At 26.1% G+C, this 24,883-nt stretch overlaps 2 protein-coding genes across 2 annotated transcripts; both read right to left on the bottom strand.

The window, feature by feature from the left end:
- Positions 1 to 4,154: 4,154 nt before the first annotated feature.
- Positions 4,155 to 8,068, bottom strand: LOC101509108 (uncharacterized). Its single transcript, XM_004485680.4, has 2 exons — positions 7,519 to 8,068; positions 4,155 to 4,577 (listed from the first exon to the last, which is right to left on the bottom strand). The coding sequence occupies exons 1-2, from the start codon at positions 7,837 to 7,839 to the stop codon at positions 4,398 to 4,400; spliced, it is 501 nt and encodes a 166-aa protein (XP_004485737.1). The 5' UTR covers positions 7,840 to 8,068; the 3' UTR covers positions 4,155 to 4,397.
- Positions 8,069 to 13,118: 5,050 nt separating this feature from the next.
- On the bottom strand, positions 13,119 to 14,501 carry LOC101509433 (F-box/kelch-repeat protein At1g16250-like). The gene has a single exon (XM_004485681.3). The coding sequence runs from the start codon at positions 14,338 to 14,340 to the stop codon at positions 13,231 to 13,233; it is 1,110 nt and encodes a 369-aa protein (XP_004485738.1). The 5' UTR covers positions 14,341 to 14,501; the 3' UTR covers positions 13,119 to 13,230.
- Positions 14,502 to 24,883: the final 10,382 nt, after the last annotated feature.

Raw genomic sequence — 24,883 nt, forward strand, 5'->3', positions numbered from 1 at the left:
TTGGTAAACTTGATGTTAAATCATAGGTATTAGTTTCTAGTATGAATTAGTAACTCATAAAATGTGTATCTTCTTTAGTCAATTAATAGTGATATCAAGTTTTAATAGTTGTTGAAGTCAAAGGTCAATTTTATGAGACTAAATAGTAATTTTATACCTTGAAATGTAAGTGCATATTTGGAGAAGGTAAAAATTAATTTTAAAGAAATAATTTATATTTATGTGCTTTTTACATTAAAATTATTCCAAATATTTGTCATCACTACAACTTGCCAATCTTGGACCAACCCAATGCAAGGACTACCATAGCTCACTTGTACAATGATGCATAAAAATATACATTGAATTCTAATTCCAAAAAAATGATTGATTTTTTTGATAATTTGAAAACGTAAATTGATATATAAAAATTGAAATTGAAGGCATAGAGAGAGAGAGTGGTTTGGATAGTAGAATACGCAAATGGTGGCAATGGTGAAAAGCAAGTAGAGTGATATCTTTTTCTGGTCTGCGAGTTGATTTCTTCCACTGCAGTGATGGGCAGATTAGGAAAGATTGCGTTTCTGCCATATATGATTCAGTCTGTACCAAATTATTCACCTATGCTACTTTGACAACAGAATTTCATAATAGAGACAAATCATAAAATTAATTGATTAAAGCACCTAAATAGAGATCGTATGAAACTCAAGCTTCCAATTGGAAACTTCGCTTGCTTTTATTTGTTTTCGATTTTAGACATTCCCGTATTATGTAGTTGCTACTTATTTCTTAACTTATAACCGCTTCGTGCGGTTAGAGCAACCCAAATTCAATTTGTAATGTCAATTATTTGATGTCTAATAAACGGCTATGATCCTTTATGATATAAAATTACACGGAAATTTTATGGCGATCAATTTTGTGTTAAATCGTTTTTTTTTTTTTTTTTAATTTAAACATATTAATTTAAATCACTTTTTTAACATATTTAAAGATATTACTAAAAAATATAATTTAAATAAAAAATTATACATTGTTAAAATCTCTAAGAGTTAAGGTTAGATATCAAAATGAAACTTAAATTTATTGATGTAATAATTTATTTACAAAAATTTACATTATATAAATAGACTTTTGTAAGTGAAGTAGACTTTTAACTAATTTGAAAAAGACCATGTCAGACGAGCCTATAAATTTATGACATATGATATGCCACACTCAAATAAAACTTAATATTTTTAAAATAGAACTTATTCAAGTTTACAATATCGAATTTGACCTAGTTTATTCTATCCCTTACCTCCAAATAATAATTTTTACCTAGTTAATCTAGATTAATTACATAAAAAAATTATAAACTAAATTCATGTTTGTCGTATTTAATTTATTGAATTTTACATGTAAAATAAAATTAATTGAATTTTCCATAAAATAATTATATAATACATTTTTTCTAGTTTAACTAGAAAAATACAATCTAATTTAAGTGTGTTTTTTCTTTTCAAACTACAAAAAATTGGGTGTCTTTTGGTCAAAAGAGATTTTATTCTACAAGGAGGCACATTGGCCTCCAATAGGCCGAATCCTTTTACAACAAAAGAGACAATAAATCTATCATCCATCCCTTCACCATTATCTTCCACTCCCCAAATTCCATAAAATATAATTTTATCTTTTTTTAATCCCAACCACTTGATAGTCAAAATTTTCAAAATTATTAGCTTTTTTATAATTTTTTTAATTTTTTTTATAAAATTACAGAAAAAATTCATTTTAAAAGTTGTATTTATCCAAAATTTGGTATTTTTTAAAGAAAATTATATTTCGAAAGTATCACATTCATCCAAAAATTTAAAACTTTTTAAATTTTTTTAAAAAATTGTATTTCAGAAATTTCACATTTATTTAAAATTTCAAAAAAGAAAATTAATTTTTTTGAAAACATCAAGTAGTAGAGGGTAAAAAAAATCAAATAGTCTTTTCATATATTTTGAAAGATGAGAAATAAAAATGAAGGGGCAAATAGTATATTTATGAAATAAACTATTTTTAGTTAGACTCAAATAAAAACATCATAAGGCCCAATGAAAAAGGATCTTCAAGGAATAATAATATAACGAGGTTTCTACCATGCATTCCATATTTTAACCTCTCACTCCTCATCTTACATGAAATTATATTTTTGTCCTTTTTTACTATATGTAAAACCTCAAAAAAAATTAACACTCATTTTTTTACCCCATCTTTGGAAAGTATCAAAATATTCAAAATCGAAAAGTAAGTATTATTAAAAAATTCGAAATGAAGTTTTTCCATAAATTGTTGAAACTTTCGAAGGTTTTGAAAATTTTCAAAATGAAAATTTTTCAGATTGTTCAAACTTTTGAAGTTATGAATTGTCTGACATGATGTTTTTTCAGAAATTTTTGAAACTTTTGAACTTTTTGAAATTTTCGAAGTGAAATTTTTTTAGATTGTTCAAATTTTCGAAGTTATGAAATGTTCGAAGTGAAGTTTTTTCAGAAATTGTCGAAATGAAAATTTTCCATATATTGTTGAAACTTTTGAACATTTTAAAAAATTCTAAAATGAAAGTTTCAAACTTTCGAACATTTATAAATTTTTTAAATGAAAATTTCTAGATTTTTCAAACTTTCTAGAATTTCAAAGTTTTCGAAATGGAACCTTCGCATAAATTACGAAACTTTAGAATTTTTATAAACTTTCAAAATTAACAATTTACTAAAGGTTTGGCCTGGATTTGACCGTTTTTAATTTTTGACATAAACTTTTAATTTTTTAATTTTGAAAGTTTCAAAGATTTACTGTTTTGAGTATTTCAATATTTCGAAAGTTTTGAAAAAAATTAGAAATTAACATTTTAAAAGTTTCGTATTTATAGAAACTTTCGAAAATCTGGAAAAAAACATATTTCGAAACTTGAATGTTATTCTAAAGATTCAAAAAAATTTATAATAATTGTTTCGAAATTATGAAATATTCAAAATTAAAAAAAAGTTACTTTTTATATTTCGAAAATTTGAAAACATTTGAATGGTTGGATAATTTATATAAAGTTTCCAAAAGGAAGGTGAAAAAATAAATGCTAATTGTTTTTGAGTTTTATAGATAGTAAAAGGGTAAAAATATAATTTGAAATAATATGAAGAAGTGAGAGGTTAACGTGTGGTGAATAGTTGAAACCTCTAATATAACACATTCACAAAAGGATGGGATTGAACACCATTTTTTACTTTTAACTCCCTATGCATCTACCAAACCACAACCTCGCCTAGTAGTACATTTTTCAGAGTACAATTTCTTCTTCTTCAAAAGTACCATATTACTTTATATGCATACTTCCAAAGTGCACGTGGAGTGGAAAAATAATCTTTCTTAAATGCATTGCCTTTAGCTTGTGGTAAGGCATTAGCAGCTACCCACAGTCTTGTATGTCATTCAGTCATTCTCACAAATACTCAAATAATAAGAAAAAGTTCAACTCATTATTCTCGTTGTGTTTTCAAATATACATTTAAATTGATCAATTTGAACATGACAAAAATTATAAGCTTTTGAGACAACATGCTATGCTAGAGAAAATAATCTCATTCAATTAAATTGTGAAGAGCAGTTGTCTTCTGGTTCTGGGCTTAGCAGCCCAAAGCCAACTTAATCACATAGTAAAATGATACAAAAGCCCAACAATGGAAAATATTAAACCACATTGTGACTTGGAACAAATTCAAACACACTTAGACTAATATTAAACCAAACTAAGGTGGAAAAAATTAATTGTCATATCACCATACAATAATATATTTTTTGAATATCACCATACAACAATATATTTTTTGAGTATCCAAAAAAGTATTAAAAAATGAGTTTTCGTGTACAAGTCAATTAGGCAAAATACCTTGTACCCAAAAACAAGCCCAAGGCATAGTGGTGAACGTAAAGTTTAGTTAACTATAATATCCGACAAATGATGATTTAGTGTTTTATCATATGAATGATCATGATTTTTATGCACCCTGCATTTATTAGTTAAACATGATTGTTGTTTATCCTATAAATTTTTCATTTCTCATCTTGAATTTTAATTACAAAATTATGATATTTTTTTTGCTGTTTTTAATTTTCAAGAAAATTAAATTAAAACAAGATGACAATACAAGGAAAAAACATGCATACATACTTTTAGATCACAACATTTGATCATCCATTGAGAACCACCTAAACTAAATCTTATATACATACATAGTATGAGCTACCATAAAGAAAGATAGCTTCTCTAAATGTTTATGGAAATTAAACCTCCATAACAATATATCCTCACACATAAATTAATATTCATCAACTCCTTGATTGAATTTGCAGATTGTACAACATTGTCAAATATTCAATTCTCTCATTCATACATGGTTGATATTAGGCATAATGTTGGAATTGGGACAAGACAATGTTGTATGCTGATGATGAGAAGGCCATGAAATTCGTTCCGGGCAACACGGTACAGGCGCCGGATGCGCGATGAATGTCGGAATCTCATCTCCAGGCATCAAAACTGATACCCAACTTGTAAAAACACTCATCTGCATAAATAGATTAATCAAATTCTGCTATATAACTAGTAGTGCTCAAATGAAATACTCATTTTACATCAAGACACTATAAATAACATGACAAATCATTTTCCGTAGAAATAATAATTCACAAGCAAATTAACAAAATAAAATTAATGTTCAACTGACAAATGTCAATATTATTAAACTGAATAGCATGTATCTAGAACCTCGCAGTTGTGTGCGAGATTTTTTTACCATTTTATCTATAGAAAGAAAAAAAAAATAGCCTAGCCAAAGCACTAATAATTCACAAGCAATTTAACAACAAGATTAGAATACAAGATTCACAAGGTACAAGGAATCTTTTCCCTAGTGGACCTTACTTGTGCACAAAATGAAATAAATAAAAATAGAAACAACACTTATTCATATAACCCAACATTTCAATTTCTTTTTTCTTTACGTCAGGACATGTTAGAAAAGGCACCAACATTGTCCAACATCATATCACAAATTTGACTTTTAAGTTTTAACATAGATATATATTAATACAAAGGACATTAAATATGTCCACCTAGATATATACTATAACACAAAAATGATGTATGGATCTACAGAAAATAAAGTACTAATAAAAGCATAACGGTTGCATTTGGATTTAAAAAGTGTATGCTAGCATAAATAGAACAATAGAACATGTATACTATAATAAAATATAAAATAAAAAAACAGAACATGTATGAAATCATTGAATTTTTTGTATTACATGTTTATCACTTGAGTATTGAAACCACTAACTTGTAAAGATAAGGACAAAGGAAAATCAATACTCCACATCAAATGAAGATTAATTTAAATCACATGGGTATTACAATTATTCAATAATGAGGATCTATATTTTTACTCAGGGCTAACCTATAATATTTAGAGACCAAAAGCAAATATTATAATCAGGTTTTCTTAAATAAAATAAAAAACACATGACTTAAAAAAATCAAATTTTGTTGCATCCTTGTTTGAACTTGAGTCAGACGGATACGAGCCCTTATCTGGACCAACTAACTTAATGAACATCTCAAACTTATATGTCATATTATATATTCATAACTAAATTAAATTATTTTGGACCTTTTTTATTCAAAATTTTGAGGCCTAATTACTTGGGTTTTTTGGCCCTTGGGCTCACCCTGTCTTTACCCTATGAATTGATTAATTTCTAATCCAATTTTCTAATGGGCACGATTAGTTACATCAATGACACACTAACTTTTATATCATACATCTTTGATATAGATAAAAATAAAAATCACACAATGCGTGATTGGTAATCTATCGTTATCATAAAAAATAAAAAGAATCTCAAATTGAAGGCCAAGTGCAAAAGCATGATCTCTAATCCAATATTCTCAATTCCATTAACACCACAGTGAAATCCCTAATGTGATAAAAATGCCAAACATCTAAATTATTAAATTCTATATAATTTGATTAGTGGGGTTTAGCATTCAAAATATCAATGCTAATACTAGATAAATAATTACTACATTTGTTAAAGTTGAGAGAAACAACTCAAGAGACAATGTCCCAATCAATTTGTGCCCTCCTATTGAACCCCTAGGTTAAATAAGTGGGTGGGCCTAGTGTGTTCCTCCAAAGGAATGACACAAGGTAGACATGAGAATTGTTGCATGATACTACCTCATCATACAATATTACATTGAAAATTAACTCTAAAGTAATACAAAAGTATTAGCCATTATTAAATTTTAAGATGGAAATAATTCATATTTATAAACCGATAAAACCCGACTTATAAACCAAGAGGTCTAACTTTTAATAAACTCATGTATAATCTCTTTATGATGTTAGAAGTGTGTTTTCTCCGATATATATATCCCTTTTTCTAATTGAAATACCATTATGAGTTTTGTTTTGAAACGACCAATATTTGTATTGTTAGTAACATATTGAAATGTGTCATTTTTTATAAACTAGTTTCACTCCTTATATATATATTGTGGGGTTTCCTTTTGAATTAGTAGCTATATTTAGGATAATAGAAGACAATGAATGCTATAAGACAAGAAATGGTGATGTAGGGTATGATTTGAGATTGGGAGGTGATGGGTGGAAGCACATGAACATGAAGGGCAATGTGGGTCTCAAACTCAACTCCCACATAGATGGATAATAAATAATTAAGTACAATACAAACACTCAAGGTTAGGGACCAAACTTTCAACACAAAACTTGTATAAGAAAGACCATGTGATCTCTACATAAAAAAGCACAAGACAACACATTTCACTCATGATGAAGGTATTTCATAGTACTAGAAAATGCAAGGGGAATGAAATGGGAAATTTGGTGGGGTTATTTATGATAGAGTTCTTAAGTTCAAATAAACATAAAAATTAAAAAAGTTGGTCAGATACTAAATTTAGATTTGACAATTGACATGTTTTTAATCTCTTTGGAATTGGGTAATAATCATGAATAAGATCTAAACACTACACTAAATTATTCTTCAAATATAAATAAAAAATATATTTAATCGAAAATTCGAATTAAATACATCAGATTTCTTTATTTATATTTCAAATCGAAAAGAATAGTACATTTATTTACCAAAGTGAAGAAGAACAGCTTAAACATATGAAAGAACACACATCCTAAATTGTTGTGTGGTATTCGAACAGAAAAAAAATACAAACCCTTAAAAAAGAGATAAAGAAACAAGATACTGAAATGAGAAAAATGAGTTCAACAAAAAAACATAACAAAACATGGAAAACAGAAGCAATTAATGAGAGTGATAAGTAAAAGCAACCTAGAAAGAAAAAAAAAACATTTTTGTCAGGTTTAGGAAACTTAAAGGCTATCATCACATATTAGTACCATGAAATTGGAAACTCACAACAAAAATCTAAAAGAAAGAGAAAAAAATAAAATAAAAAAATGAACTCACTTTTGGTGATGGGTGAGCAAGCTTGGTACGGAGGGTGGTCGGAGAGTGAAGATGACGACGGTTCCGGCGAGCATTTGGAAAAAAAGCAGGAGAAGAAGGTCTAAGAAACCTTTCAAAAATAGCCATAAGAAGGAACATTGAAATAAGAATTGCAGTAGCAACAAAACCAAAAGAGACAGCATTAACAGAACTGTCGAAATTGGTGTTACTCCAATATTGTTGTTGTTGTTGTTCATCTCTTTGTACATTTAGTGGGGCCCCTATTGGTGGCCATTGTACATTCTCAACAACATGCTCCTCTGCTCCAACCATTATCATCATTTTGCTTTCTTCTTTCACTTTCTCACTTACACTCTTTTACCATAATATTAATGATCATTCAACACCTTCTTCTTCTTCTTCTTTCAAACAGAACACAATAACATTGGTAGTAGTATAGTGCAAGAACTATTCTATGAGTGAGAGAGAGAGAGAGAGAGAGAGTGGAGCATGTGGGTTGGGTTGGAAGGTGAAAAAAAGAGGAACTTTGGAATTTGGATTAGAGGACCCTGTTTCTCCTCTGTTTTGAGAGAAACGATAAAAACGGAAAAACAACAAGGGTTGAAATTTTTATCATATTTTTGCTTTTTGCCTTTTTGGATTATTTTATTTTTTATTTTTAATATTGAGTTTATACCTTCGAGAGGGAGGGTAAAATAAATAAATTGGATAGTATAGTTAAAAAATTACAAACTAAGTTGACTGTTTAGAGAAAAACAAAAGAGGAGTCTTACCTTGTCGCTCATTTAAACATTGGAAAATGGAAAGGCTAATTCAACTTATGTTTACACTTTTTACTCTCCATTACTTTTTTTTTTATTTAGGTTGGAAATTAGGGATTGTGTAACTTAACAAACTTGTGTCCAGTAAATATATAAGATATATATATATAGATTGGGTAGATTGAAATTTTTGTACTACTGTGTTCTTTTGTGTGTTGGTGGGTTGATAGATAGAATTAATTGTATTGATATTTTGCTTGCTTGTCAAAACTAGAAACATAATATTTGTTTATTAAAATTCAACATAACTCAACGATCATTATATAAACAATAAAATTTGAAGTTTATTAGATAATAACGAAAAAAATATGTTAATGATGGCATAAAAATAACTTAGTGAGTAAAAGAAGAAAGTTCTTAATTGACCCGACGAGGCAAAGTCATGTTAGTAGTTCTCACATGCATTATGGATGCATCATCATTAGTTTGACAAAGATAGTGATTAATGAGCTCCTTTATAAGAGTTAGTTGTAATTACACATGATCGGGATAAATTTCACATTGCTGTATGGTAAAGCAATATCGGTGTCAATGTTATTTATATATATCATTATAGGAAAAATATTAACTTGTAATCAATTAAAAAAATATTTGTGGATATCAAAAAACATTCACAAACATTTTTTGATATATAATAAATAGAGGTGAAAATAAACTATATCGTCTCTTAAGAATCTATAACTTTATCTACTTAAAATATAATTTGATTTGATTTATTTAATAAAAATATTAGATTTAAGTATTTTTTAAAGTCTATTGATTTAAATAAGTCATACTTAGACTTGTAAAAAAAACTATTAAATCTGTTAGATTGATATATATATATAGAGAGAGAGATCAGATCGATTATTATTTATTAGATATTTATTATTTATTGATTATATATATATATATATTGATTATTAATTATTAACATTGTTATTTGTTAGTAAATCAATATTTATTGAGTAAAAAAAGTATAATTTTATTAGTTTTTTTTTATGTTTATTATTTTATTAGTTTTTCATCTAGTTTAACATTTTTTTAAATATAAATATACTATTTAAATGCTTTAATGTAAAATAGGTTTTTAGAGTAAGTCATTCTATGTCGAAAAAAAGTGTATGATAGATTGTAGACAAAACTCATGTCTTTCAAAACCTAGTTTGATTCGACCTATTCACACTCCTAATGATAAGAAAACTTTGATCTTTGAATAAATTACCACCAAAGTAAGCTCTTAGTTGAATTTTAAACATATCTCACTTGTGAAAGAAAATAATTGATAATATCTAAAAGAAGTTGAAGTATATCATTGTGACATTATATCATTGTCATGGAAAAATATAAGATATTGCTAGCAGATTCAGATATCACAAGTGAATTAGTTGACATGAATAGAAGATTTGTGGTCAAATTATATCATTAGTCGAATAACTTCATAAAATAATCAATATAAAAGTTGCACCATAGTTTTCATTCTTTTTTTATGTGTGAGAATTCTTGAAGTGACTTAACTTTAAGTGAATTATCAAGAAAAAAAATATTTAATACTTATAATATAACAAAAAAATATTAAATTAAAAAAGTTATTAAACAATAAAAATATTACTAATAAGTATTACAATATATTATCTGAATTCTCTAAAGTAACAACTTATTTTAATGAATAATATTAACTATTGATTAACAAATAAAAAATAAATATTATAGAGATATAATATAAATTATCATGAAATTGTTAAAATTACATTACAATAATTGATTTTATACCTTTTTACTTTACTCATTTTTTATGATTCAAATTTAAATTTTTTATATATGTGGTTGAGTTTGAATTAAAAAAGAAAGATCAAAATTTGGTATGGTTTGAATAATTTTCACAAAAGGATATCATATTACATCTGCCGCGTGGATTAATTTTTTTTTGTTTATCAGCTTAAACGTGAACTCCCCTATAAGCCACCTTAATCGATAAAATTTATTTATTTATTTTATACATAAATTTACTTTCTTTAAGTTTATACAAATAAAAATTATGTTATATATTCAATATATTTTTAAAGATAAATTTTATGTATATTTTTTTAACAAAAATTTGTATGATTCTTAAATTATTAATCAATGAAAATTTTATTTATTTTATAACTTAAAAATAATTAATAACAAAATATATATTTTAAATTAAGAATCATTCGAAAAGTACACAAAAAAATACACATACATTTTTTTTTATGAATAATACTAACAATTACTATTTTACACACAATTTGTAAAACACTTTTTTATTGATTAAATTCATGTGTCACACCAAATTTATTCAAAACTCATGAAATATTTATAAATTTTAATCAATAAAAAATATATTTTAAAAATTGTATTTCTAGCTTGCTTTCTTTTTATTTATTTGTAACTCAAATTAATTTTACACAATTAACTATAATAAAATAAAGTTTGGTCGTGTGACCAAACACATGTTAACTCCGAAGGTAAATCCCATGCATTATTGGAAATTAGCATATTTTAATAGACAAGAGGAATCTAAAAGTCTCCTATATGTCGATCTTTTGAGGCCCAAAGCCATCATGTGGCCCTCAAGGTTGTCTCCAAGGCTCAGATGATCAGGAAACAGTTTATGTTGCCTCAAGATCAAAATCAAATCAAAAGCATAAACAAACAAAATCAACATCGGATGATAAATAAATAAATAAAGTAAATATATATATATATATATATATATTACTTTTTCTTTCTAAATTATAATTGTCCATCAAATTAACTCATAAAATTTGTATATTTATAAATAAATCCATGAAATTATAAAATTTAACAATTAGAGTTAATAGCAATTGAATATATGATTTCTTCACATCAATGTTATTTTACCAAAGATTAATTTATCTATTAAATTTAATATCTTATAAGCAAAATTTTCAATAATTGTATTGTGTATGGATAAATTATTGATGAAATATCTAATTTAATAGATAAATTAGTCAATATTATAATAATATTGATGTGAAATTAACATAAAAGAGTCACATATTTAATAAGTTTGTCACATAATAGTTTCAAAAATAAAAATTTACAATTGAATTAATTTGAATGATACTTTATAATTTTATAGATATATATGTCAATTTATAAAATGAAATTTATGGATTAATTTGAATGATGTTTATAATTTCAAAAATCAATTTGTTTTATAATTCCAAATAAATATTTTAATGTAAATAGACATGTTAGTCTTTAAAATTATAGAAAATTGATCAATTGAATTAATTACATTTATAAAATATTTTAGAATAAATTAACATTTTGGTCTGTCAAATTTGATTAACATTTACTAAAAAAAAATACCAAAAACAACTTTATTTTTATTTATTTATTTAATAGACAATTATTATTTCAAAATGATTTACGTTTACGAATTTAGCAAAATATTTACAATTGAGATCTCTCATTTGAATACTTTAAATGAGTCTAAGTGTAAGTATATTTCATTTTTTTTTTATTTTTTAATGTTAATACCTTAACCATTACTCGATCTCTCAAACTCAACAACTCAAAAAACTTATTAAATAAATTTCACTAATAACTTCAAATGATCAAATATCAATATCATTCATGTATTTTAATATTAAAAATTATAAATGTATAGGTTCCCCATAAATCTTATTAAAGACACTATATTTTTTTTTACCTTATTAAAGACACCATCTTTAATAGACACTTAACCTTAAATGTAAACAAAAATTGTTAAAAAAAAATTGATATATTATTAAAAAAAATTAAACTAAATAAATCGATTTTTTTAATATTCTTTTAGTTATATTTAAAATCGAAAAAATATCAATCGGTATCTTTTTTTTAATATTTTTTGACGTCTTCTACTGGTATCTCCATAGTAGCAGAATAAAATAGTAGCTATCTTATTGAGTGAATTTTGATAGGTGGAGAATGGAGATGGTCTAAGAAAGTTAATCTTATTTCCTAAAATATTTGAATAGTACGAAAATTTAAGCAGTGATTAGAAAACTTCACGCGTGCATGCTGCTACATATGGCACGTGGGAAGATTTGAAGCAATGAACAGAACACTTTTCAGAAAACTGAGAAGCAGAATGTGGGGCCCACATGAGATAGGGTAAGGTCATGGTCAATGGAGTATGGGTGGCTCGTGCAATCATAGACTCTTTTCTTACCTTACTTTCTCTTCTTTTCATGCCCTCAAAATACTTTTCACTCGTTGACTTGATCCACTCCCAATGCTTCTTTCAACGGAATCAGCTTTGGGCTTTTTTTACTTTTTTTTTTGGAGCTTGATTCATGTAGTGGGCCTTCGTATGGGCTTTGATAACTTCATATTTGAGACTACAATGGACAGTGTGGGCCAGTTATGCTTGTCCATGGACCAGATACTGGGCTTGATGAACAACCACACATTATTTTGTTTTACAAACAAGAACAAAACTTGAAATCAATGCACAATGGTGGAGGGAATTGAAGTTGTTACTTAGCTATGAACCTAGAGCATATAGATGATACTAATGGAGATCATATGAATGATTATTACAAGTGATGTAAGTAATAAACAATCATCAAGGAACTCAAGTTGCAATTAATCCAACTTGAAAAGTTGATATTCTCTAAACATCTAAATGCAAAATTACTGTTGATATTCTCTAACACATTCTTCTCGAATCCACTTGTTATTACTATTCCAATAAAGTTTATGCGAATTTTTTCAAAATAGCAAGTGAAATCCACATATTTTATTTCATAACTCAACTCACGTAAATTTTATACTTAATAATAAAAAAAGTGCATTAGAGAATATGTTAATATCATTCCATAACATATAATCTATAATTAAACATTCACCATTTTTTTTCCTTTTAGAGTAATGGGAATTATGGTGATGAGAGTTGCACAACACAACAATGACTACAAAGCTCTTTCTCACCTTCCAATTCTATTGGTTCAACACTCCTCCAAGCATCTACACTAGCTGAAGTATCAAATATATGAACAACAGACTTAGTCCTAGCTAATTCCCCACCACCTACCCTATAACCAGCCAAAAAAAACAATCTATTACCAATTGGTGCCATGGTCAAATACAATCTTTGATTAAGTGGCCAATTTTCATAATTATATTCCAAAGTAGAAAGATTTCTCATATGTGACCCATCAACTTCATTCCAAAGTTTTCCATCATAAGCTTCAATGTGTCCTTTCCATGCATTCAAACAATCCCCTGAGCTAAAAAGTGTGTCATTCACTGCCACAATTTGATTAGGTGGAATATCCAATTGCCACATTCCTCCAATAACATTCCATTTTTTTGCTTCCATGTCATAAACTTCAGCTGAAGATCTTTCCACTATACTTGGCATTGTTACATCAGAATTTTCTCTTTCAGCAAAACCACCAACAATGTAAACTTTACCTTTCCATGTCACACCTATGCATTTGTACCTTAAAATATGCAAATTAGGCAATTGGGTCCACGTGTCATGATCTGGATCGTACAATTCGGATGATGAAATTCCTCTTGCACTTGCCAGCTTGGATTTTCCACCAGCCACAAATATTTTGTTGTCACAAACAGTACAAGCAAAATCATATCTTGCAACATTTAATTGTGCACAATTGAACCATTGATTTGTTCTTATGTTGTAACGTAGAACATTTGTTACAACTTTTATACCTTCGTCAAGAAATTCAGCTGAATCATCATTAACATGAACCTTTTCTTTGTGACAAATTTGGCCACCAATTATATAAATAAAATCACCTAATGAAACCATAGCAAAATCTTTTAACACTTGATCATCAATTAGACCAGGGATTGTGCCAACATTGGTCCATGTGTTAATTGATGGATAATAAAGTTCAATTGAATTAGGGAGTGTGACATTTTGCGTTGGTTCTCTAGGACAAAAAATTGTTACCATGACATAATTGGAAAGGGGATTTTCAGGGGAAGGTGATGGTGGTGGTGAAGGAAGGGACCCCATTGGAGAAATTTGGGAGATTATAGAAAAAGTATATTAATTAGTGATATTTTTCAATTGTAATGTTTTGTGTGAGTGGGAAGTGGGAAATTTAACAATATAAAGAGAGGGTAGAGATATAGAGAAATGTGACGGAGAAAACAAAAAATTGTTGACTTGTGAGCATCGACTAGCAAGAACTAATGGAGCTGAAATCAAAGGTTTTTCTTGTGATACTATATATATATCATTACATTAATTTGGTGTGGTTATGTCTTATGTCTTATTTTATGTTCTTTTTGCTACTACCTCTATATTTACTTATAAATACTTATCGAGAAGATTTTTTTTTCTCACTAAATATAAATACATCTATATATAAAAGATATTTTAATCATTTTTTAATATAAAATAGTCTTATTAGTTACAATATTAATTTTTCTTAATGTAAAAATAACGAGGAAGTGAGGAAGTATTACGTTAGCATGTGAGACACATAACAAATAATTTTCCGGATTTTCCAAGGTTTGAGTAGGTAGAAACAAAAATTTAAGGATTATTTTATTTTATTTGATTAACCTTCCTTTCTAGCGTGGATTTTTATGTTAGCACTTGGAATTTTGGTAGAATGTGTTTTCTTCCTATTTGAAAGTATACCGTATGGGTGTGAATAGTGATGAGTGGGAAACTTTTGGATTACAGTGTAATCTTAAAAATTGAGTATTAGACACCAAAAAATTGTAACTTTTAGAAATCGATGATCTCAACCCTGCATGTATAAAAACATCACATTATGCTACTAAATAATTGCAAGACATATAATTAATATTTTTGGGTATTCAAAATTTTGGGATCCTATGTAGTGGTTCAACTTACAGATACTATGGGTCGGGCATAAATATTAATTACATGATATTTTATTTATTTTATACTTCCCCGTTCTAAAATATTAGTGAAAGTTAATGCGTGTCTTAAAATTTGAGTTAAATATTTTTTAATTTTGTTTATATTTGTAATCTATTATTATATTAATTTTTAATATATTAATTATATTTAAGTAATTAATAATTGAGAAATGACGACTAATATGACAACAACACTATAAAAAATAAACGAAGTGCCCTAACACTTATTTTATATTTTCTCTCTCTCATGTAACCCACCAAAAAGGAAAATATTAGTTTGACATTTCAATAAAAAAGTAACATATGTATTTAGTGTTTGTCTTCTTTCGCATTAAATAGCAATTCTCTTAATAATCTACTTAACTTGCTCTAAATTATGAGAGTTCATTTTCGTTGAAAATTAAAGTATCTCTAACTAGAAACTAGAAATGAAATTATACTCATGAACATAAGTATATGAAATGTTTTATCCGTGAGAATGAGATCATTCTAATTCTAAGTTTAATTTCGTAATTTAGGAATAACTTATAGTCTTTGGCCCTGCTTTTTAAATTTAAAGTTTCAATGTATTAGAAAAAAAGTTACGTTCATTGAACACTTGAATCAAAAGGAACAAAAAGGATACTGAAATAATAGTCTCTTGCTTAAACTTAGAGAAAAAGAAAAAGAGTGGGGATCACAAGCTTGATATTCTTGTACGGTCACAAAATTAAAAAAATAGTGTCTAGACATACATAAGAAACACTATTTTTAAATATTAGCAAAAAATAAAATTAATTTTTTATTATTATTAGAAAAATCTCTTTTTTATATGTGTATATAAATACTATATATGTATTTGATCTTATAACACATGCTCGGAATAACAAATACTAAAAAAAGATGATATTGTAGGCAAGGTAACAAACAGAAAGAAACAAAGGAGAGAAATCCAAGGACAACATGCTGAGAAAGCATCTAAAAAGATAGCAGCATGGATGCAAATCTATATGACATAGTACTAATAATATTACAACATGAAACATGAAATGTGGGGATCTTTGATACTACTTTTTTCTCATTAAGCAAACACTAGTTCGGCTACATAGACATAGGTGTGTTTATCAAAATATAGTCCTTTTATTTTTTTAGATGCCATACTTTTTGGTTTAATATTACACCATGCTTTTGCAATCTCTCATCTCTATCTACTTTCAACTTTGGAAGATTTTGTGTATCATTATTTATATTTTTTTTAATGTCATCAGCAGCAATAAATCAACAAGCAATAACCATTGCATGTGATTAGTAAATTAAACACATTAATATAACATACTAACTTCAAGGATGAAAAAAGAGTGCTACCCATTAGGCCATTGGTAGCACTACTATTCAACATGTGTTGCCCATAACATTTTTTACTATAAAAATGTCTAAACATCCCCACATGTCTCACACCGTTAGGCATTTAATAACAACTTTGCAAAAGCAATATTTTTTTTAACTTTTATTTTTTCTTCGTTCTCGGTTGTTATGGGAAATAGATTTTGGTGACGTGGAATTCAATTCAAAATTTAATTAAGAATTATTTTATTTATAATTTAAAATTTAGATTCTTACTAACAATTAATTGTTAATTAAAATTTATTAATCAGTTAAATTTAATCATTTAATTTCTTTTAAATTTTTTAACTATCGATAAAACAATAGAAAAAATTGCATGATAGATGATCCACAATAAGTTAGTGATTAAAAATGATATTAAATTTTAATAATAATTGACGATACTATTTAAAAGTATAAATAATCTTTTTATTTGTCTTTACATTAAAACAATGATTTAATTAATATTTATTCAACGATTTATTTTATTTTTATTTTTATTGAACTTAAATCAATTGAGTCATTATTTCAATCATAAAAATTAACAGAATCTTTAACTTATATTTTAAAAATAGTTGATGTTCCTTAAAATCATTTAATAACTTTTAAACAATATTCTACTGTGGCACACATATGGTGGTAGCATCCGCCCAATATTATGTGTTTGACATTACATAAAAGTTATGTTTATAGAGAAAAAAAGTTAATTGTAAATTTTGTTTATCCATAATGACTTGTTGGGTTTGTTTTTGTATTATCTGCTTTTAAGCCCATGGCCCATTTTGTTGATATCATGAATTGGACTATGATGATAGAGAAAGAAGCATAAAGATCTTAACTATATGTAGTTGAGTTCTGAAATTAACTATTTGACCAAGACAGGCAATAATGAAAGCAACTATACCTACTTTTTGATGTGTTATAGATATCATATTGGAGGAAACCTCTTGTTTGTTCAATTTATGGGAACTTGCTCCTAAAACTGCACGATGATGACTAATTGCTTGTTCTGAATGCTATCAAGAATCTTTCAAAATAACAAGGCTGAAAAAGACATGCCCATGACAACAAACACTTTGTTACATAGTTAAACATTATATTGGCATAGCTAAGCCAATGGTCCTAAAACAGAAACAACAATTTAAAAGGACATGCATTAGAAGAAAAAGAATGGAGGTGGGTTTGGTTCAAATTTCAATTAAGGCCTGTGAAAATAAGTGGGCACATGACAAAGAAAAAAAAAAGGAGAATCAAAATTAATAGCATACAATTAAAAGTCCAGCTATGAATGATAGGGATGGGAATTACTGAGTTGACAGTACTGTATGAATATACTACCTTTAGATCTCTAATTAAATATAAGCACAATTGAGAATCAAACTTATCTATAAATATCAACTATTTCAAATTACGTTTCGTTATATCCGGACTAAAATAAATTGATTTTGTAAAATTGATTTTAATTAAAAGTGTGTTAATTTTGAAATTATTTATGTTGGCATATTTTTAAACAAAAGTTAGTTGAACAAAAAAATTCAATTATGCTCAACATTATCCAAACACGTCAGAATCAATTCTATACTTCTAAAATTGACTTTGACTCCATCAAAAGTACAATTAAACATACACTAAATATATTTATTTATTTTTTAAACATATTTTTTATTAATATTATTAATTTATCTTATAATAGGAAAATTCAAGTTAAATACATTCGAATACAAAGGTTATTATGAGAACATCTATACATAAATTTGACATTTTAAATTCATTCTTTATTTTTCTTAATATTTTTGAAAAGTCGATGAGAGCTTATAAAAGGAACAAAATTTGTAACTAACTAGTAGATGTTTGTTTTTACTGCCATTAACTTTGTGACTAGGCGTACTAAACACATGTTTGGATTGGAGATGAGATTGACCTAATTATAATGAACCACTATAATTTTGAAAAAAGCGGTAAGTGAGAGCTTTACAAAATCACGGTATGATCGTGATTTTGCTAATAATTCAATTTGTATGGAATGCTATTTTACACGGTTGATATATCACAACCACTCATGTCCATTACTTTAAAGTTTATTACCATACAAGTCAAACATTTTTAACATTAGATGATTGCGATTCACTGGCAATATAAAAATTATTTACATTGTGGTGTATATAAATTAAATTATTTTGTTAAACCTTGTGTCCATCCACACATACATTACAACTCGAGGCAAAATTGCTTTGGGGTGTGACAAATGTAATTCCAAACATACATGTAGAATAATTTTGTTGGGGAGTTCGAGAGATTATGAAGAGCATTGACCAAATGTTTCATTATCCACAAGATAAACATTAGAGATATGAGTCATCATTCTTATTTATCCAATATTTAACACATTTCTTGCATGACTTTTGATACAAATGTCCAACACCATGATGCACTCTTGTCCCCCACCAATTCAAACAATTGCTCTAATACCACTTGTTGGAAGTCCGAAGAAGCGTTAGGAGCAATAACGAAACAAATGTTCAATGACTTACGAGAGACTTTGAGACCAAATCTCAATCCAAATATTAAGAAATTAGGTATATAAGTTACATTATATATCTATCATTTACAACGTTTTTAGTCGATTATGATTTAACCAATTACATTTGAATCTAACAAAAATATATTTGTATACATTCATGATAAAACTAATTTTTATTGAATATTTAAATAGTTTGTATTAAAATTACTTGAGTCCATAAATATTTTTGTCACTTTAAATAAATTTAAGAAGAATAATGTTAACAACACATTCTTTAATACACGTTATTTGATTGATTAAAATCAATATAAGTCTCATCAATTTCACGTGGAACCCACATAATTTAATGAAATTTATGTAAATTTTATCCAATTAAATAGAATATAATAAAAAATGTGTGATAAAAAGTATATTATTAAGACTCTTAATTTAAAAATTGATTATATATCACCACAAAACGAAACTTTTAACTAATTTGTGATCCAACTACAGCTGCCACATTTGTTACGTATCTAAATCTTTCACCATTAAAACAAACATATATTAATTTTATAATAATAATTGGTCTTGCATGTGGAATACTAAACACGTTTGTATGTTTATATTATTTTGTGTGATTAATATTATAGAAAGGTACAAATGGAAGTGACCCATTTATTTCCAAAACATGGACACATTTTTAGGACCATACCAAGTGTCTAAAAAACGAGTTAGTGGGACTAAAATCGCCAAAAAATATAAAAATCCAAAATTTGACACATTTGCGTTACTATAAGAGATAAGGACATTACATTGGGTGCCAAGAGTTGCTCTGTTGGCTTAGAATGACAAGTCATTTGAAGGGTATCCCCACACAATATACAGTAGAGTGGGGGCAGTAGTAATATTAGGTGCTGCAGAATGAGACAAGAGAGAATTTAAATAAAAGAATATTATTCATAAAGGAAAAGTCAAAAAGACTTTAGAGAAAAAAGACAAAAAAGAGTGAGAATCAGCAGAAGAAGGTAATGAGAGAAAGACCACATGGGTTCTGTTCTGCTCTTGTTTGGATGATGTGGGAGACAAAGCAGTTGGGAGCCAAAAGGCATATGTTCGATTTGATTTATCACCATCAACTTTTTTCATTGCAACTTTACTCTTATTCTTTATATTAATAGTTTTTACTAATGTTAAATTTGTGGTTAATTCTGTTTCTATAAAAATTCATTTTTTAATAGTTAATTTTAATTTAAAATAAATTGAGTATAAAGTTATATGCATTTAATTATATTTATATAAGAATAAATTAAATATTGTAATATTTTAATTTAATCGATAAATAACGATATTTTTATGTTGAATATTATATTTCAAATTTAAACTTAAAATTTCATAATTGTATGTAAAATTTCTAATGATATTTATTATATCGTCTAAAAAAATTAAATAATAAATTTGAAATTTAAAATAATTTAAAATAAGAATTATAAAATTAAAATTAATTCTATATTTAAACATAGTCACTTTCCTTATATTTTGATCCATTTTTTTTTTTCTCTAGTTTAGTAATAGTAGTGGAGAGATTCACTCAATGGAAGATGCTTTACCTAGTCTAGTTGGGTTTCTTATGTGAAATAGACAGTGATTGATAGGTTCATAGGTAAACTCTGATCACTAGTGAAATGACAGATTTTCTTACTGGTTAGTTACTGTTAAGCTAGCTTGTTTACAATTTCTTTTTAGAAAAATTTGTAATTTTTATTTTCAATTAATTTCATACTTACTTTGTTTCATAATAAATATCATTTAAGATTTTTATATATATTAAAAAGAAATTATTAAAAATATAAAACTCATTTTATTAAAATATCTATGTGTATAATACACAATACTATGTTAAAAGTTGATCTTAAGAGGATGCTATGTGTACAAAATAGCTAAAACATTGTGAGTAAAAGTACATGAATGGATTGTACCCAGAGAAAAAGACATGGATGATAAAAAAAGATATAGAAATTTAAGTAACATCCATTTACATTATAATAAGTTTTTGTCCTTCTTACTCTCATGCTTTTGCTAGAAGAGAAAGAAACCAAGTAGCCCATTTAAACAATTGCTATATATGTCATAAAGGAAAGAAGATAAAATTTGGATTTTATCTTTCTCAATGTATAAATTCATGACTTATCTCACTTGAGTATTGTGTAGTAATATGAGTTTTGATTTTTAAAAATTATTTGATTCAACTTAAATACGTTATTATAAAATAATACAATGATAGTTAAATTTTACACAAATAAAATAAGAATTTGTCATGTCTATCACTTATCTCATTTTTGTCAATCTCCTCTATTTTATTTGTCAATATCTTATTTCAACATCAAATAAATCCTTAGTGTATGATTTTATATAAATAAAAAATTTCTTGCCGTAGAAATTCCATTATAGTTGTATAATTTTTTAAGATTATTTGAGATATATTCATTATTTTTATGAGTGTGAGATTAATGCGGATGATTTTGACATTCATTTTACTAATAATAATGCTTGTTTTCTAAAAAATAATACTAATAGTGTTTGCGAACGTATTATAGAGATTTTAATGACAAATTCATCAAAGTTTTTATAGTTGATTGGATTTTCATAACGTGGTTAATTTGGGTGGATTGAACCCTTTAGTTAAGTATTAAATTAACTATAAATTTATTTATTTTTTTCGTATTTGAGTTTAATTCTAAGATTATGGTAGATTTAGTTCTCAAATGTTATTATAATGTTTTCATTTAACATCTTTTTTACTAAATGTCTTATCTTTTAAAACTATCTCGTTAATGAATTTCAATTACTCGTATTTATATAGAAATAATGTTGGATTAATTTGTTGCAAACCAGGATAATTTCTCTTTCGTTAATGTAATTTCTTATAAAATCTTCTGTAAGATGTGACTTTGAATATATCTTGAATATATTAAATAAATAAGTTGTCAACCAATATTCATTTCACAACTAATTTGCCCTTTCATTACGAGAAAAAGGAAACAACCATTCAAACTCAAACTTGAATCCCGATTGCTTGTAGTAGTAGTTATGCAACTGATTGTTAGATTAATGGGTTAATTAATAAAAAAGTTCTTTTTAACTTAATTGTAGTTTTTTAAAAACAAATTTATCTCAAATTGAACAAATTTAATTGTTTAAATCTAGCTATATCTACTGAAAGCTTGTCCATTTTCTTGGACAGGTCTCAAAGCTTATCCATTAAAATATTAAATTTCATACAATATTAAAAAAGCTCAATTTTCTCCTCTTCAAATCTCAATCTTACAATTTATAAAATCCTTTGAATACCTTAATATATAAACTTTATAACTAAGTCTGAAATAAATTATTTCGTTTAATATCTTTATATAAATTATAAATTTTATTAATTCAACTGTATTGATATAATGTATTAATTATCAAACACATAAAATTTTATATAAATCTAAAATTTATAACTATATAATTTATTAATTGATATTTATTTATAATTTTTAAAAATTTATTACACGTTAATTTGAATTAATAATTGATTGTTTATACTGAACTATTAAGCAGAATAATAACTCTTTACTAAATTACTTGTAGAATCGTCGTAGAAAAATTTAATGTTTATGTCATATACATTACTTACATAAATTTTCATATAAATATAAAATCTTTTGAAATATTATAGATTTGTGTCAATATTAACATTGTATGATAAAAGTATTTAAAAAATCTTAACATACATCGGTAACATATCAAATGTGTTCGTCTATTCATTTTTATTTTATTTCGTTGCATTAATATTTTATTATAGTTTATTGTGTAGTGCATGTTTTGATTTAATTAGTTTGTTTCAGGTATATAATATATTAAAATCATTTAAACTTTCATAAAATTCAGTTTCTATATTTTTGTTGCGTGTTTTAAAATTTTAATTTTAATTTGAAAAGAATATTGTGTTGTTATAAGCGAAAAATTTGTACATAAAAAAAATTTGGTTAGTTTTAGTGTTCCTTTAATTATAATGTTGATTTAAATTTAAATTTGAAAATGAGTTAGGTAGTTAAGGTCAAATTTATCCAAAAAAAACCTTCATCCAAATAAAATTAGTAGTTACTAGTTTAGATTTGCTAAACTTTTAACTTTTTATTTTGTAAATATGTTATGGGATAAAACTTAGGTACATATTTTATATTTTTTTATTTAAATTTTATATATTTTTTTCATGTAGTTGATAACTTAACAGAAATACACATAAATTTTATTAATGAGAAAATACACACAAGTTTTGTTCATAAATTATTTCATAGAGAATTAAAAAATATTTTATTAAATAAAATTGATAACAAACAATAACTACTTAATTTTCAAAACAGGAGAGGTGATTTTTTGTTTTTTGTGCAATAGAAAGTATAAGAGTTGATTACACTATAATTTTAGGGATGAAAATCACACTTAGTCTGAACATTAGAGAACTAAAAATGGAATTAAACAAATAAAATCTAAATTGTTAATAATTTTTTTTATTAAACTTAATTGTTAATAATTGGTTAGAGATCTTCTCTATTTTTTAAAATAAATAAAGATCTCCATTAATATAGTTTTGGTATATATATGTTTAATTAATGTTGAATATTTTAAGAATATGTGCATTAATATCATTTATTTGTCTAAAAATTATAGTAATGAAAAAATGGACAGGTCTTAACAATTTTTAATTACTCTCTTCGATCTATATTAGAAGAAAATTTTTAGAGTATCTTTTGGATCTTCTTTATAAGGAAAAGTCACAACTTTTGCCAAGTATTTATTGTTTAAAAGAATATTATTACTCTCATTTAACATATGTCTTTTTAATATTAGTAAATGCATTTAATATATGACAATTTTTTAAGATGGCATGTTTGAAAAAATATCGAATAAATTACCGCAATAAATAATTTCATTGGTTTTGATATTGTTTTATTTTTCTTCTTATATTAAACTAGAGGAAGTACTTCTTATGCTCCGTATAAAAAACAATAATAATTACTTGTTACTTGAAAATTTTAGCAATTTCTGGAATATATTTATAAATAAAGAGATCGTGTGATTGAATTTAGAAACAAATAATTAGGAAAGTATCTTTCATGAGTCATTATACAGTTAGACGGAAATGTAACAAATGAGAATTTTTTGCATTCAAATCCAAAAAAATCGTACCTACTTAGATGAGATAATTGCAAGCTAATGCTCTAGAATCGCTGAAAAAGAAAGGTGAGAGAATAATTTAGTTAAGAAAAAACCGGAGAAGATATACACTCACTCACTCTATTATTATTATTATTATTTATTTATTTATTTATTTATTTATTTATTTATTTATTTATTTATTTATTTATTTATTTATTTATTTTATTATTATTATACAGTGACAACAACATTCTGAATTCCATTCTGATTCTGATAGAGAAACAACGACCTTGTTAGACTCTCTTCCCACTGCTATGTTACCCCACCACCATTCTCTCTCTCTCTCTCATCTCTCTCTCTCTCTAGAGAGGATGGAATTTTAGCATCCCAACGTGACTACACTCTTCTATAGATACACATAAACCAAGTATACGCAGCTTCTTTGGAAGACCAAAAAGATTACAACATTCTGTCACTTGTTTTCTATTTCAGTGTTTCTTCTTCTCCAAACCCAACATCAAAAGTTTTAACCTTTTGCAACTATTTTCATCATCCTATCCCATCCCATCACCTACATCATAAACACTCTTCTCTCCCTCTT

This window comes from Cicer arietinum, chromosome 1 (assembly GCF_000331145.2).
Source record: "Cicer arietinum cultivar CDC Frontier isolate Library 1 chromosome 1, Cicar.CDCFrontier_v2.0, whole genome shotgun sequence".
NCBI classification, from domain to species: Eukaryota; Viridiplantae; Streptophyta; class Magnoliopsida; order Fabales; family Fabaceae; genus Cicer; species Cicer arietinum.

Bases quoted from the DNA above. Each gene is read 5' to 3' on its own strand.
- LOC101509108 (XM_004485680.4), bottom strand. From the start codon at position 7,839: ATGATGATAATGGTTGGAGCAGAGGAGCATGTTGTTGAGAATGTACAA. The intron at 4,578-7,518 runs GTGAGTTCATTT...CTATTTATGCAG, and splicing joins TTGCTCACCCATCACCAAAA to ATGAGTGTTTTTACAAGTTG.
- LOC101509433 (XM_004485681.3), bottom strand. From the start codon at position 14,340: ATGGGGTCCCTTCCTTCACCACCACCATCACCTTCCCCTGAAAATCCC.